At 42.1% G+C, this 17,342-nt stretch overlaps 1 protein-coding gene across 1 annotated transcript in view; it reads left to right on the forward strand.

The window, feature by feature from the left end:
• The window catches only part of myo6a (myosin VIa), a 135,665-nt gene that overhangs the window by 110,256 nt on the left and 8,067 nt on the right, over window positions 1–17,342 (forward strand). Inside the window, exons 28-33 of the mRNA XM_037750206.1 lie at window positions 1,739–1,911; window positions 2,901–2,939; window positions 4,868–4,903; window positions 6,973–7,011; window positions 9,909–10,012; window positions 14,197–14,331. Coding sequence (XP_037606134.1) covers window positions 1,739–1,911; window positions 2,901–2,939; window positions 4,868–4,903; window positions 6,973–7,011; window positions 9,909–10,012; window positions 14,197–14,331 — 526 coding nt within the window. The remainder of the gene's footprint in view (window positions 1–1,738; window positions 1,912–2,900; window positions 2,940–4,867; window positions 4,904–6,972; window positions 7,012–9,908; window positions 10,013–14,196; window positions 14,332–17,342) is intronic.

Below are 17,342 nucleotides of genomic sequence, written 5' to 3' on the forward strand. Positions count from 1 at the left end.
ACACAACCTGCAGCAGATGCATCAGTCTCGCCGTTTCAACAAATGCCAACACATTGGTGTCTGTGTGACGGAGCAGAGAGAGATAGCGGGTTGTACGGTTCACTGGGTTTCATGTTTTATCATCCAGCGTGTCTCCGTCCAGCCCATCTGTTGGCTGGTTCCCGCGGTTCCCCGGGGCGCCGACCCGGCCCGGATCAAGTATAGATTTTAGTGGTGAGCGGCGGCCGTTTGGATCAAAGCTGCTGGCCGGGGGCCCGGAGCCCCAGGCTGGGTTACCCACAAATCTCCTGCACTCCCACCAGCTCACGGTTGTTTGGCTTCACAGCACGTCCTCCTCTCTCTTCTAAATATTCATGACCCCCTCTGCCAACTCCAACGGGGCTCCGGGTTTAACGAGAGGAGGTGACATGAGAGGCTTATTTCTCTACTTCTACGCTAATCAGAATCTAGTATTCTGCTGCTCACTCAGCTGATCCACAACATAAACAATCAACAGCTTCATAAATCATAACGGTGTGAGAAGAACAAACATTCATCCGTATCCTCAGTGTTTCATGTAAAGATGAACTTCTTGTAATGAACTGAACACCTTCAGTTCCTCGTGTCCTTCCTGAGTCGGTCAAGGACACGTTTGTTATGAAAGTTGTTTGGTGAAGAAAAGGTGGAAACAGGAGCATTAATCAGCTGGGTTTAGCCCCGCCCCCTTCACCGGGTGTCCGGCGTTCCTTTTCTGCTTCCATGAATACCAACAAGTTACCGTTTCCACTGGTGCAGCATAGTTTAGATTTGCTTTTTGTGGACGTAGTCACCGTGACGTCACCCATTGGTTTGTGGACTACAGTTTTGAAGCTTTGAGTTCGGCATTTTTGGTCGTCACCATCTTGATTTTTTTTTTGAGACAGAAGAGGGTGGAGCTAAGTACAACCGAACGCTTAATAAGACATTTTTAGGCGACCAAAAATGTTATCGAATCGAAAACAAACCTTGGTAGAGCTAATTATTATTGATTATTACACGGCTTTGTTGAATACGGATTCTGATTGGTCAAACACGGCGTTCTGTGCTCTGTTATTTCTTTAGAAGAGACCGTTGCTATGGCAGCAGTTCTTCTGTCGGACTCTGGAGGACCGTTTTTGTGTCAAATTATTGATTTCTTCAGTAAGTAGCCGTGTAATAAGCGGGATAATGTACAGCTAGCGGGTCGTTGTTGTGAAATAAACCACGTCAGGGCGATGCAGCACCGTGTGGACGCCGACGTGAAGCCTTTACTTGACGGACAAATAATCAACAGGTATTTTGTCCCAAACAGTTGATCTAAACTCTAAACTATAAATCTCACTTGTAAACAACAGAAACTTGTGTTTTTCCTTCAGTAGCAGTAATGTGACCAGACGATCACGGCCCACCTCCAAACCAAACAGCATGTTGTTGTTGTGAAATGTTTGTGATACATGACAGCTGCAGATATCGTAGGATGTAGGGTGATATGTGCATTTATAAACACCGTCTCCCTCCTCACAGAGCTGTCAGATATATCTGAAAAAGAACATTTCTAATGTCCTGAAGCGAACGCAGCAGACGGCACTAACTAACCGTGCTGCTGCGGTGGATATTTAACACCTGCAGATGGTAGAGAACTCTCCTCCAACACTTCTACTCATGAACATATGTTAACAGCAGCACAGACAGGTGGATAACCGATGTTCTCACCGGCAGTAAAATGCTTTTCTATGTGCAGGCGGAGATGCAGGTCGAGATGGAGGTGCAGCTGCAGGCGGAGCGGGAGGAGGACGCGTCTCGGCAGACCGTCCTGGAGCAGGAGAGGAGGGACCGGGAGCTGGCGCTGAGGATCGCTCAGAGCGAGTCCGAGCTCATCCCCGAGGAGGTGCAGAACGACTCCGGCCTGCGCAGGTAACCGACACTACTACCGTGTTACACCGGGACACCAACGCTGTCTGACGGCTGCTTTTATATCTAGTTTTGATACTTCGACGAGGAAGGTCATTATCCTGTCTCAACAAGCTCAAGGAGGTCTGTTTAGCAAGACTGGCTTCACTAGATTGTTTTTTGTTGTTTGTTGGCGTTTAGCGGACTCCATTTCTAACCGAACCTGAGCTACGGTTGCACGCTGTGAGCCCTGTAGCGGAGCTGAAGAGAGTAAAGGCACTCGCTAGCGTGCATGACGTCACATCAGTTGGATTTTCCCACAAAAAAATGTTGCGTATTCTTCACATGAAAAGCAGTCTGCAGGCTGAAAGAGGAAACCCAGAATGTCGCGCAAGGTTTAATTTTTTAGATTAGGTAACAACCTGTTCACACATTGGCAATAAAAAACGTTTATATGTGTAAAAAACTTACATACAGTCTCTTTAAGAAAATGACGTTAGTTATGAGTAAATAAGACGGTGCCAAAACAAATTCCCCTCCTCATGCTGCAACATCGTTTGTTATGAAGAGCTGTCAGACCTCCATGAGCTTGACGAGACAAGACTCCGACTACACGAGAGGAGAAGTTTGATTATCACGCATCAACCTTTGAATTGAGTCCTCATCGGTGTGTGACGAGGTTTCAGGTCTTCAGGCTTGACGAAGTGGAACGGATTATTCAGAATGATGCGATGCTTCACTCACAGTGTGTTCATCGTGGCTTCGACGTTCACTCGCTGCAGATCGAAAAACACTGAATGTTTTATGAATCAAAGCATTGATAATGCATCACAGTCTGTCAGCAGCAAGAAGGGCTGAGAACCAGTTTGACGTTTTCTAGACTGTCTGCTGTTCTCTACTCCTTGACGAGTTCTCTCAGTTATTGAAATCCGTCTGGAGAAACCGATCATCTCCATTTGATCTTGTGTTTAACCATCTTCTTCTTCTTTGTTTTCTTTTTTTCCCCCTCCCAGTAACGGCTCCTCAGTTCCATCGTCCCCAGAGAGAGCAGCGTAAGACCCGGCGATTTAACCCTTTAATTTAATCCCTAATCCCACCTGTGCCCTTTGACCTCTGAAACCATAACCAACCCCTGCATGCTGTAACAATCTGCCAGCCGAGCACAGACCCCCCCTCCTGTTCTCTAACTATGAGATGCTGAATCCAACTAACCGTTTAATACACGGCACCTTTTATTTCAAGTAGAAGAACTTTTAATGATCACCAGTTTGAATTGTTGCACCAACGTGATTGTCACCGGGAAACGTGATCTGGGTCCGTTTTTATCAAACTTCTGAGGATCATAAGAGAACGCTGTAAAGAAATGACTCACTCGTGTACTTACAGCTGAGTGTAGGAGGCGACTCTCTAATTTATATGCATAACATTTAGCCTACATATGTCCTAATAATAGCTGCTCATTCTTTAATGAATAAATAACAGACCTGCTCTAAAAGTGGAATTAATTAGCATTAAAATGAACCTTCGCTGAATTCAATACAGTCTTACTTGCTCTGGTATGACCAGCAGATTATGTTAACAAAGTTTAGATTCATTTATTTATATATATATATATATATATATATTTATCTATAATAATAAATGTATAGCCCAGGTATTATTAATAATATTATTAATAATAATAATAATAATAATAATAATAATAATAATAATATATTTATTATAGCACCTTTCATAGAGCACAATTCACAAAGTGCTTTTCTAGAAAAAAAAATTAAAAACAATAAAACTGTAAAAACAATCAAAACAATTGAGGCATTATCTCGTCTCTTAATTTTCATCCATTTCCAGAACATTAATCTGAACATTAAATAAATACAGGTTCGAAATTCTTGTCATTTTTGTTGACATATTTGAGTCAAAGTGTTTTTTTACAGAGGGAATTTTACATATCTTTTTTTATCACTCCATAAATCAGAAAATACTCAAATACAGCAATAAAAAAAAATCGATTTTTGCCATGTTTTTAGGAATAAAATGTTGTATAAATCAGGCTATGAATAATATATGAACAAACCTCCTCTGTAAAACCTTCAGAATAAATAGAGGAATGAAAATAGAAAGTTTGGTGATGCTGAAGTGGAGATTTGTTGGAAAACGGCCTTTAAAGATATTGATTATTGTATTGTATAAAGACTCTACCGGCAAATAGTATAGAAGCAAAGAGATGAAACTCTAGAGTTTTTTTGACAACAGACGCGGCTGCCATTTTGGACTGAAAACGCTTATTATATATATATATATATATATATATATATATATATATATATAATATTTTATTGTTCAACACAGGCCATTTCGGATAAATATGACAATAGAATAGAAATAATATAGTTATGCTTTAGTACGGCGATTTGTAGGCGGACGTTTTACTGGCGTCCAGTAGACGCTTTCAGTCCAAAATGGCGGAAGCGTAGCTCTGCTGCTGGGCGCTGATGTTACAATGGAACAAACTATTGACTTTCACTTCTTGGCGATATACATTCTTTGCTATATATATATTTGATATCACCGTGAAACTTCCCCAGTTGATTACTGACATTAAGACAATCATTATTTTGTATTACAAGTTCTCTGAAATGTTATGTTTAAATATGCAAATGAGGCATTATCTAATGCTAACTGTTGGTGAATTTAGGAGAAATCTACAGACGCAAATAGAGAAAGTAGTAAAATAAATCTCCTTTTAAACAACATAAGAGATTTAGACACATCTTTAAATCAAACGTTTTTATTCATAGCTGTATTTAGTCATCATTTCTACTTTATTTACGTCCAGCTGTTTGATAAATTCGGGCCGCGTCCTCCGCTCTGAGTTCAGAAGGAGAATCACTCCTTCATGAGGAATCACCTCCTGCTGATTGGTTTTGTTTTATTGTTATTATCCATCTTTATAATCCTTTAATCTTCTTGTTTGCAGCTCTGCTGGAACCACAATGCTCAAGAGCTTGACCATGTAGGTTTCCTCTCAGTCCCGACACACCTTCAGGAACACTGTGTGATGCTACATGTACATTGGAGGGATATTTAGAGAGGCTGCCGTGATTTCCACCATCTGTTGTGCTGCGTGTCGTCCCCGAAATGTTAAAGCACTCGGTGCGTTCGCCGCAGTTTCTGGCGGCAGCGCGTCGGTTCGTTTAGGCCTCAGCCCGGCAGCCTCCCTCGCTCGCACTTCTCTCTGCACTTACCCCCCCGAAGCGACCCACATACAAAGTCACTCTGACAGCTGAAATCGATGCTTCACGTCATGAGTCAGCCGTAGTAGTGGCCACGTTACGCTCTTCCACACTCTGAGGATGCTGGAGTGGTGCTTCGGAGCACTTTATACACCAGGTGGTTCCAGTCCGCAGGCCTCTTCTGCTCTCAAATGGTTTTTTTAAATTCCAATCTCAGTGCAGCTCATTACACCGCAGTAGTTATGATGTTTCTTACAAACGGACTGGAAGTCTAGAGGTTAAAAACAGCAAAACATCCTCAAGAATAAAACGGTTAATCCAGCTGCCTTTGGGTTTGACTTCAAGAATCCAAGATTGAGAACGTCTAAACTATTTAAACAAGTTAAATCATATCTGTTCTGATGTCCGGAGTACGTCAGACACCAAGAAGATCATGCACACTTTAACTAGATAAAGAGATATCTTAAAGGCATAAACACATTCACATCCTCATCCTCCCTTCCTTTTCTCACCTCCATCTCCATCAAGACTCTTTTTGTTCCCCTACTTCACAACACCAGTTTGTTGTTTTCTTTGCAACCCTTGAAATGACCTTTACATGCTACTTAATGCTTTTGTGTGTTATGTTTTGGAGGAAATGTAGTTGTGTTTAGTGGCGATGTTTGTTTCCAGTCCAGAGTAACTTTTAGTGCATTTACTCCAGAACGGTACTGAAGTACAGTTACGAGGTATTTATGTATTTATATTTAATATGAGGGAAAGTTATGAGGAAAATATATCTCCTGTATAAAATTAGATGTGAAATAAAACATGCCAACAATATATTTAAAGTAGTTCAACTGAGCTACAACATTAAGATGTTTAGCAGTAATACAATAGTATGTGTATATACAGTATTTTGGCTACTAACACTTAGAATGTGATTTCGTTAAACATTGAACTCTTTCTACAGTCATCTTTGACTTTTTCAATATTTAACCTAAATCACAGTCTTTCCCAGCCTGAATATAACCATGATAATGTCTATCACGCTTTAGTTTCCTTCAATCTGATATTATGGGAAAGTTAAAGTCAGGGTAGACGATGTTCTCCAGTATCCAGTATTAGTTCTATTGGTTGAAATGGTCTTTACACCCCGACAGCGATCCATTACTGATGAGCTCTGAGAGAGGATCGGAAAAGAGCCGTCATCTGTAGCTGCTGTAATCCTGTAAAAACGTCTACCAATCACTGCCTCGCGGTCCGCTTGGAAAGAACCAATCAGATGCCTCCCTGCTCGTACTCTACCCTTGGCGTGCACCAGCCTGAACTCAAAGCGCGTCGCCGCCGCATGTTACCTGGAGAATGGAAGAGAGAAGTCAGCCCTGCAGTAGCACTGCCGCGGTTACTGGTCATGAGGTAGCGTTGTTGAGTTGAGGTCCTCTCTCCGCTCTGTGTCTGTGATATAGTTACGATGCGGCGGTGCTCGTGCATGTGTGCAGATTTGTTCATAAAAACGTCTCCTAATTACGTTTATAAAAATGGTAATTTTATTGGAATTACATTTTTCTCAAAACATATTTTCTCTTGCAAATGAGTGGCATATAAATCACATTTCTAGGAGTTGCTTCTTGTCGACTGTTTGACCTTTCTTTTCTCTGTTTTCTCACATTTTTCCATATTTTATTTGTTCTTCCATTCCTTCTCTTCTTTGTCCTAAAGCCTCTACTCCTCCTCCTCCTCCTCCATTGTTCCTCATGTTGTTTATCTACTATGTGTGCAGTCAGTATTTTGTATATTTGGTTGTAAACAAAACACCACATCCAACAGTACACTAACTTCTTTAAACCGGGGTCGTCATGCTTTTTAGGGAGGAAATGGCGAAGGAAATGACTGAACTCCTGGCTAGGTGGGTAGACACCGCTCGAACAAAATGAACCTCCGTCTTCAGTGGAAATCTCCAAACAATCAATCGCTTCAATCGATCAACCTCAATCCACGTTTTTAATCAAAAGATGCATAAAAATCCTCTTAAAGAGTCCAGTGGATGGTTGATTTAATTCAATAATTCTGATTATAACAGGGTTAATTCCCTCAGAAAACTGCAGGTTATTGATTGTGTTCTTGTTTGTTTTGAATCTTTTTCTGCTGCACACTTTTATTCTCATTGATCGTCTCCGTTCAGCCGTCGACTTGCAGCCCTGCGGACGTTTGCAGGGTGAAGTAGCTGCTTGTTAAATGCTGTTTGAGCTGCAGTCTGTTTTTACTCCACTCTCCCAGTGCAGATGTTTTAGCTGCTCCTGCTGTGCCGAAACACTAAAAACACCTGCGTTTACAAGTCTGCAACTCAACCTTTTATTCATTTTATAGGTGCAATCTGTAACTTTACGCACAATCAAAATACAGTTTATACGTCTTTTCCTCTTTGTTGTCGTTGCAATGCAGAAAAAATATATTCAACTATGTTAATGACTGTAGTGTTGAAGTTAGCAGTGGTGCGACTGCATGCTGCGCTGTTTTTAAGCCTATAATATAATCAATAGTTTATTTGCATTTTCTCTCCATTACCCCTCACTTTGTATGTTCTGAAGCATTTTCTGAGAGGAAATTGTCTTCTTATATTAGAAAACACAACTGAAATGCAAAGGGAACATTGTGCATAAATACATACTGTACGTTAATGTACAATAAATGTAAAATAAATATAAAAATAAATAAAAATTACATGCAAAATATAAAATATAAATCACAAAAATAAATAAATACATTTAAAATCAATATAAATAAATAAATAAAGGGAAAATTGAACAGAAGAGTAAATAAATAACAGGTGAAATGCAAAGAGAAAATCGTGCAGAAATAAAGAAATGCATAAATACATACCTTAATGCATACATTTAAAAATACAAAATAAATGAATACATAAAAAATAAATGCAAAAATAAATAAATAAATTTAAAACAGAAGAGTAAATAAATAAAGGATTTAATACAAAGATAAATAAATAAAGAAGCAAATAAAAATATAAATGTATGTCACATTTTATAAATTAATTAATGGCATTTATTTTTAATGATATTTTTGCTACATTTAATAACATGTTTATTTATTTATCGAGTCATTTATTTCTTTTTGATTGGATGATTCTTGAGGCTGCAGAGTGGGAGTTGCACGTTCTCATCAGATTACAGCTGCTAAATGATATTTTCCCCTGGTGTTCCTCTCGGGTATTAGTGCGGCGGGTGTGAATAAGTGATGTCAGTTGAAGTCCTGCCAGTCTCTCCTGCTGCTTCCTCTGTTCGTCTGTCAGCGGCTAATTGGCTCAAGCCGCCTCTCACTACGCCTCAAACACACGGCAACGGGAAGTAGCAGCAGAAGGTGACTGCCGCTTAGCTCGCTGCCAACGGCCAAAACGTGTGCCTTTTAAGGAACGCGGTGCAGCCGCCCCGGGTCCGAGGCCAGCTCCTCGCTAATCACGAAGACGCAGAGCCACCCAATAGGATTAGAGAACCAGCAGGGTCCCGCCTCCAACTTCCCGGTGTTCTAAAAAGGGCAAATCCCGGTCACGGATTAATCAGGCCTGTCAGCGGCGAAGCAGCGTGCCAACGGCAAGGCCCACAGCTGGAGAGGAGCTGCACGCTTTATACTGTCCAACGCTCATTTATAATTCAGCGGAGCGAGCTGCCACTCCACGCCGTCATACCAGAGGCGGTTTATGACTTCCTGGCGACTGAAACAGCATGCATTTTAATGATCTCAACCCCTCTATAGTTCTATTGTAGTGCTCTTTCTCCTTCCTTTTAACTACGATGCTGCTAATCTGACACCCCTGTTGTTCCTTCGCTTTCACCTTAACTTCAATGAACCTGCAGCTGTAACCAACAAACCAGTGTTGACTCACATCTGTTGTTTTGAATCTGTAATTCTTCTTCCTGATACTTTGATGACTTTCAGGTGGGTGGAATTTACTGTAAAAGGTGGTCCAGATACTTTCTGAACTACTTTTTATCCTTTAACAACACATAACTGGTGTTGTGTTGTGGTCAGAAAATGGAGTAAAAAAAATAGAAAACATATTCACCTTATGCTGCCCCGCACATTTTGTTCACTTCCTGTTTGAACGCAGTTGTGTTAGATCTTCTGGTTTAGCGCCAGCAGTGCTATTAAGCATATGATTCAGCAGCTACACTGCAGCGATCATGAGGAGCTAGTGGAAAATTTATAAAGAGTTGTCACTGCAGGACACAACAATGCTCAAACCCAAGCACCTGTTTTCCGCTAGCATGCGTTTGTACGCTGACCGGCTGGTCTCACACAACCATCGGCGCAAATTTCCACATTTATTTGATTAAACTGATCACATACTTGAAATCTAAATGGTTATTTTCTTGCCTGAATAACATCAAAACTTAACAACATCATAATTTTAAGGCTTAAAAACAGCTTTTTGTAAAGTAAAGGATGATAACCATGGATGTGTTAATAACACTGGCGACGCTAAGCATAATAACACTTCCGCTCTAAACGGAAGTGAGAACACAACTTAACGCAATGCGGAAAGAATAAGGTGAATAACAGGATTAATAGTATTTCTAGTATCTGTATTTCTATCTGACTCTCTGTAAGCTCCACCCATCTAGTTCTTTATAAGTTAAATTCTTTGCAAATCCTTTTTGTTCAGAGTGAAGTGAATAACCCCGTTATTCTCTTACGTTCCCTGCTGCCGGTTTTCCCACAATGCACTGCTGGTGGCTCTTTTTTTTTGCTGACTTCCTGTGTCATTGTTGTCTTTGTTTCCCATATTAGAGGTCCACAGGTTCAGGCCTCCAAGGCTGCTGCCGGGGCCAAGAAGTACGAACTGAGCAAGTGGAAGTACGCTGAGCTTCGGGACGCTATCAATACCTCGTGTGGTGAGTGTCACGGTTTAGTTTGCCACCGCGGCGATATGTGTTATCGAAGACGAAGAACTATCGCTAACTTCTCTGTAACACTTGTCTTTGCGCTAGAAACAGGCCTGAAGATCACATTGTTGTTTTGTTTCTTAGTCGGTTTTAACACTGTGGTCCAGAGTTAGAGACCCCAACAACTACAGGCCAGAATGACGTGAATTTCGGTTTTTCATGGTCCCCAGAGGAAGATTTCAAATAACTTTGCTGACATACTGACCTTTGCTCTAGCACCATCACCAAGCCAAACTTTTTCCATACTCCCCTACATGACAAAGTATCTCAAACTAATACCCATATTTCTATTAGTAAATTTCCACACGTGAAATATCCAAATCTAGTGCATTTTCGCTGAGCACATTCATGCTCCCAAGAGGATGACCTCTTCTGATTTTGGGCACTTTGTGAACTTTCCTCTAATGCCACCCTCAAGTGAAAATTTCAACTCTGTACACAAGATATCTCGTGTTATAACGGAGATTGCAATGAAACATACTGATCACATTCATGCTACACAGTGGATGAGCTGGTTTAATGTGAATGACCCACAATAACTTCTTCACCAGTGCCTCTGATCAGGTCAAAACTAGAAAACTGACTGAAAAACTAATGACCAGACCCCCTTAAAATGTGATATGTATATTCTTGATCTTCACAGGATGATCCCAGAGGATTAACCCTTTTGATTTTGAGCAACTCATTAACTTTCCTCTTTCAAGTAAAAATCAACTTTGTACTCAACATATTTCATGTTATAACTGGCAGATTGATATGAAACACACTGATTACATTCCTGCTCCCCAGAGGTTGAACTGTTTTAATTTGAATAACCCACAATAACTTCTCAACCAGCGCCTCTGATCAGTTCAAAACTAGAAAACTGCTTTGGTCCATGACATGGACTATCTTGAAAAACAAATGACCAGACCCCCTTAAAATTTGATATGTATATTCTTGATCTTCAGAGGATGATCCCAGAGGATTAACCCCTTTTGATTTTGGGCATTTGAACATGAACGTTCCTCTCCTCGGGTGAAAATGTTCCCTTTGTACATCAAGATATCTAACCGGCACATAGCCATGACCCCTTGTTGATCTCATTCCAGCTCAATAGAGGATGAACCATTTAGATTTTTAATGACCCCATGTTACGACAAACTTCCTGTTTTTTATCCTCCCATTGTGATCATTCTGGTCAGCTTGGACAGAGATATCTGCTTCACTTTCCACACCACTCACTTTTAATTTCGGTGAACTCTGCCTGGTTTTATGGCCACTTCTCTGACGTGGGAGTGAATCGCTGGCCGAGCAGAACACAGAACAACTGTTAACAATAACTCATCATGATGATACCTCAGTCGCACCCGGTCGATTGCTTTAGTCAAACAAAATGTGACAATACCAGATCAGTCTCCTGATAACGTATCGGACTGCTGCGAACTACTTAACCTTCAACACTGACATTTAGAAAGTAGAAAGTAGATAACGGACTTGTTCAGGGCAGTTTAAAGTGTTGCATTTTAGTATTATTGAGCCGTCACTACAGGGATTTTGAAACATCATGATTGTTATGACAGAAAATGAGCCACCAAGTCGGATTTGTATCGGCATCGGTGGATCGAACATGAAGAGGTTGCTAGTCTTTTAGATTTGTTGGTGATGTCAGAAGTTTTAAATATGGTGTAACGCCCGGGACACACAAGGAACGTCAGGAGCGCGTGGCGGCTGCGTGATTCACGCGTCGGGTGTTCATACCAGCTGCGTTTCTGCTGCTGCGGCTGCTGCTGTCAGCCCTTTCTTTCTACTTAGAGTTTGCCTTTTAATGGCCATTTCATTTCATTATAAATATCATTTATATTTATTTAAAAAAAAGAAAGGTTAAGAAACGTGTGGTAATTTGTAAATAATAGTAATAATCCACCATTAAAACCCTGTTCTTTATTCATTCATGGAGTTGTGCAAGTCACTGCATGTTCTACAACACTGTCCGGCCCATTTTTCCGAATAAAAGCCTTGTGTTAACAAATGAAGGAATTCTGTCCACAATTGTATGTAAATATGTCTTCCACCTCTGGTAACAACAGAATAATAAGAGATCATTTGTTAGCTCAACAACATTTCAACACGAAGGAGGTCAAAGGTCAGATCGGCAGCTCCCTGATAGTGAATGTACAAATATTCCAGCCTCCCTCGGCTGATTATGATTCAACGGTGGAGGTAAAGGAAAGAGCCAGGGGGAGAATATCTACCACTTTCCTCTGTTTGTCTTTCATAATATTGAGTTTAACCCGGGAGCCCACCCGTCCTTATCCATGCAGCAGGAAGCGTGAAGGACGGGGAGGGCGGACGCCCGGCGGCGTCACACAAATGAGTGTGTGGAGAAGCAGAGCCACTGCAGGGCGGGCGCACATAAACACACACAGAGAGATGACTGTGTTAGCTGTTAACAGGCCGCTCACTTCGCCTCCCAGACGGAGGAGCAGATTGAATACTGATGTGGTCACGGCCGCCGCTCATGATGATCTGCAGAATAAAACATAACGGAGCGACGAGGGGTTGTTGACTCCTGCCACGTTCAGCTTTATTCTGCACTCATTCCAGCTCTGCACGCTAAATTGGAAGGTTTTTTTTTGTAGTAGTATTTTTGTTCAGGTGAAGTTACCTAAAGCACTTAGTGTGCATTAAGCTTCTCATTGCACACCGTTAGCCCTCGCGCTTTGGATTATAAATTGAATGTGTTTTTTTTCCTCCTGATGAAATGTGTTCTCTTAATGCTGCGGCGGGCTGCGTAGATCGTCTTTTGTCAGTCTGTGTTTGAGTGCACATTCACACACACACACTGTATTGATTTCTGTGTAAAGATATTAACGAACGGTGCGGCAGTTTGGAGAGGAAATGAGCAGAAGTCAATAGAATAGTCTGTAATAATTGTGTGAGGTTTTATCATTAACAAACATACACTGTGTAGACAAACGTATGTGGACGGCCCTGACCATGTTCTTATGGTATAGACCCCTTTGTTCAGGTGAAGACAGACAAACATATTTTAAAGCAGGAATTCCCAAAGGGGTACATGTACTCTAAATGGAACGATTGTTGAAGGGCGGGTCCATTATTTATTTATTTGGGAGGTTTTTATATCATCCTGTAGCTTCCCAGTGGTTTTCCTGATATATTCAGATCTGAACATTCAAATTTTGGTCTCACATATGACGTAGGTTTCTGCATGATGATGCTGCTACATGTACAGTATATATATACATCCTTATAGTCATTGTATTAACGTTACATGCGGTAACTTAGATGGCGGTCGGCGTGCTCCCAGTTTGCACGGAAGCTAAGCAACGTGCTGCTGTGGACGCCACGTTAGTTTAGATCAGAAACTCACACAATAACACAAACTAACTAACCGATGGATGCAGCGGTAGACCAGCAACTCCTGTTCTGAGAGGGAAAATTACTGTTTTTGTGAATGGAGTCTGGTGGTTCTGAAGACAGTGATGTAACGGCTTTAGTTCCCCGTCAGGAGGAGCTGTCTGATGGCGAGGTAAAGCTGTAAAAAGGTGGCTTTAGGTGGCTAAAATCCGTTTTTTCTGCTGCTCCTGTCCACAGCCGCTTTACCTTTCTGTCAGTAAGGTTTAATATTTAATATTTACATTCACAATAACCTTCTAATGTTAATAAGCAGACAAGACATGAGAGTTTCCCACCAACCTGAGGAAATAGAAATCTAAAAGTCATGGATAAATGGTTGAAAGGCGGCGTTGTTGCTATTCCAAGTTGGTACAAAATGCAAACTTACTGGACCAGAAATTCCGTGTTCTTAAAGGTCGTCTTTACGAGGGGAGAAAAAGCATAATTCTGGCATTTACTTGTAGTAATATTCTCCGTATTTGTTCTTTTCTTGTGATAGTGTGTGCGATAGTATGTGCCATTACATACGTGGACTGTGTATGTGTTGAAACGTCTGTTTCTGTGAAACTGTTTCCCTGTCTGATGTGGAATTGTTTATTATTGTTGTTGATGCTGTTTTAATTTAGTGTTTGTAACTGCAGTTGGACGGAGTCCAGGAAAAATGTCCCCACGGGGACAATAAAAGTATATCTTATCTTATCTTACTGATTGTTCTGAATCTGTGTCGTCCACAGACATCGAGCTGCTGGCCGCCTGCAGAGAGGAGTTCCACCGCCGGCTCAAAGTTTACCACGCCTGGAAGTCAAAGAACAAGAAGAGAAACACGGACACGGAGCCGCAGCGAGCGCCCAAATCAGTCACCGACTACGGTACGACACTACGACTCATTACTGCTCTGTTATAGGATGTTTAATTAACGGATAGTGTGCTTCAGGAAAAGGTTTTATTAGCTTATTTAAATGATATTGGTCTGAACTGTGAGATTCTGTTTAAGCTTCATTTACAGGACAAATACAGTCGATTTCATCTCGTCTTATTTTTCACTCAGATTGCTTGTATTTGTGAGGTGAGCATAAAGAAGAACTGCGTGTTTTTCTTTTATAAATACCAGGTAACGTGTGGGGATATGTATTGTTTATGTGTGCATACACACTGTCATGTAACAGGTTGATGTTTCACAGTAATATCACTGAGGAATATCTATTTTCTAAGTCTGACTGAAGTCTTTAATGTGGACCAAACCTCCACATTTAAAGTCTGAACCCTGCTGACTGGTGACCCCCGCCGTGTGCCCGACGATGTTCAGACACAAACGGACTCCGTCTCTCACCTCTCCGCCCGCTCCGCCATCGCCACATCTCCTTGTGCCGCACGTCGTGGAGTTGTCATGACGACAGAGAGCTCTTATTCCGTTCTATTGTGTGCTCTGCTCAGACTACTGATTGGACCGCGAGCCCACACACCCCACTTCCCACCCTTCATCCCCCTCGCTCGGCTTCGTCCTGCTGCCGATCGGCCTCACGGTGACACAATCATTAAGTGTTTGTTATTAATGGGAGTCCTGGCTCTCTCTCTGTGTGTGTGTGTGTGTGAAGCCAGGTGACAGGTATATATATGATTATCTGAGGTGTGAATCTGTCCCAGGACCTTCGTCACTGTCATCACCCTCCAGTCTGAGAGGAAGACTAGTCAGGCATCAAATCTCAGACGTGTTCTTCTCTATTCAAAAACCCTCTTAAAGCAAATACAAGTGTTTTTTTGGTCAAGTATTTAATCCTCTTATCATCATGGGAGTGGACAAATATGCTGTTTTATGCAAATGTATGTATATATTTATCGTTATTAATCAATTAACAACACAAAACAATGACAAATATTGTCCAGAAACCCTCACAGGTACTGCATTTAGCATAAAACAATATGCTCCAATCATAACATGGCAAACTGCAGCCCAACAGGCAACAACAGCTGTCAGTGTGTCAGTGTGCTGACTTGACTATGACTTGCCCCAAACTGCATGTGATTATCATAAAGTGGGCATGTCTGTAAAGGGGAGACTCGTGGGTACCCATAGAACCCATTTACATTCACTGATCTGGAGGTCAGAGGTCAAGGGACCCCTTTGAACATGGACGTGACCGTTTTTCCTCGCAGAAATGTAGCGTAAGTTTGGAGCGTTATTTAACCTCCTTCATGACGAGCTAGTACGACACGGGTGGTACCGATGGATTTATCAGGTTTTCTAGTTTCATATGATAACTGTATCTTGTCTGAGTACTTTTCTATATTAAATAAGATTTCAATCTCAAGTAAATATCCCTGAGACGCTCCTACATGTGTCACCGTGGGGTCAGTCATCTTAACAAATATGGATTGAAGCAGAATATTTCATTAGATAAAAACATGTTGTGAATTTTGGAAATGATTACATCTATCTTAAAGGGACTATTTGTAACTTTCTAAGCGTATAAATGTACCGGGTCGGGATATATGCGAGCGCGCATGTGTCCCGACTCGCGTGTGGCCGCTGCCTCTGCTCCTCTGCCTGCTTGCCTTCACTCAGACAGCGCGCGCGTTCTCGCTCAGCTCGCTCCACCTCTCACGTGCATGCTGCTCACTCCACACTGCAGAAGAGTTAGTTTAGCTCTGAGAATATCTAGTGAATGTTCAGTGGACGTTTGTGCAGAAATAACTGCTGCAGCTCCTCCAGACCAACAGAGGTTTCCCGTGTCTTGTGAAGTGACGGGGCTCCGCAGAGAGAAACGTTATCGTCTCCGACCAAAACTCCGGCGTCTCCCCCATTCCCTCCGGCCACGGTCGGGAGGCTGAGGCGGGAAAAGCCAACACTAGGATCAGCATTGATTCATGGAGAGACCTTGGTCTGGTCAGCTAACATTACTGCCAAGCAGCTGAAATATAGAGTGATATTGTGCTTTTAGCTGACTTGTGTCTCCTCACTGTTTTGAGCGATGCTCGTTCAGGCATATTTAGAGCGAGCAAGCGCGAGCCCGACTTTCGTTGATTTCACGGCCACAGGTGTCGCTGTTAACAAGCATTTCTGAAAGTTACAAATAGTCCCTTTAACAATATACGTTCTCTATCCAGGTTGGGAACCACTGCTTTAACTAATCTACTGAAGGGTCATTATTTTGTAGCCGGAAAAACCAGATCCTTTTCACTCTTTCTTCTCTTTTTATCATTCTGTCACCACATCTGAACACATCTCATGATCGATTCTAGTCGGAGTAGAAGCAGCCATGTCGAGCTTCGTTATCATCGTATATATATCAACAGTATTTGTCCTTTCATTCTCTTGTTGTTTGTTCTCATGTCCGTCTAATGAAACCACTTGTTGTTAATCACCGTGTCTGCTGCTGTGTTGTCTGCTGCTGTGTTGCATCACTTCCTGCCGTGTTCCTCCGTGTAACCTGGCATGTTTACTTTCAGATCACACACCTCCTGTGAAGGCAGCATGTAAGTGGTCCTCCAGTGTGTAACGCTACTAACAGCAGAGCTACCCCCCCCAAACCCTTCATTAACCCGCCCGACCCCCCCAACATGGTAGAGGTCTGCTCCTAACTGGGATCACTGGTTGCTTCTGGTTTGTGCTGCTCAGTTGGTGGTGGAGGAGGAGGAGGAGGAGGAAGGGTGGTGGATGGGTTTCCATGGTAACCGCTGCCTCTATCCAGACGTGTGTGGATGAGATTATTTGAGTGATTTTGAGGCACGAAGCCGCTGTTCCGTCTTCATGACCGGTGCACCGGGGCGCCGGCTCTCGCCCCATTTGTGAGACGCCTCCCAGACGGCTGCGGCGCTTTGATAAAGAGCCGAGGTGATTCCTCCGAGCTCTTCAGGCCCGCTGTTATTCATAGCGCTCCCA

This window comes from Sebastes umbrosus, chromosome 18 (genome assembly GCF_015220745.1).
Source record: "Sebastes umbrosus isolate fSebUmb1 chromosome 18, fSebUmb1.pri, whole genome shotgun sequence".
Classification (NCBI taxonomy): Eukaryota; Metazoa; Chordata; class Actinopteri; order Perciformes; family Sebastidae; genus Sebastes; species Sebastes umbrosus.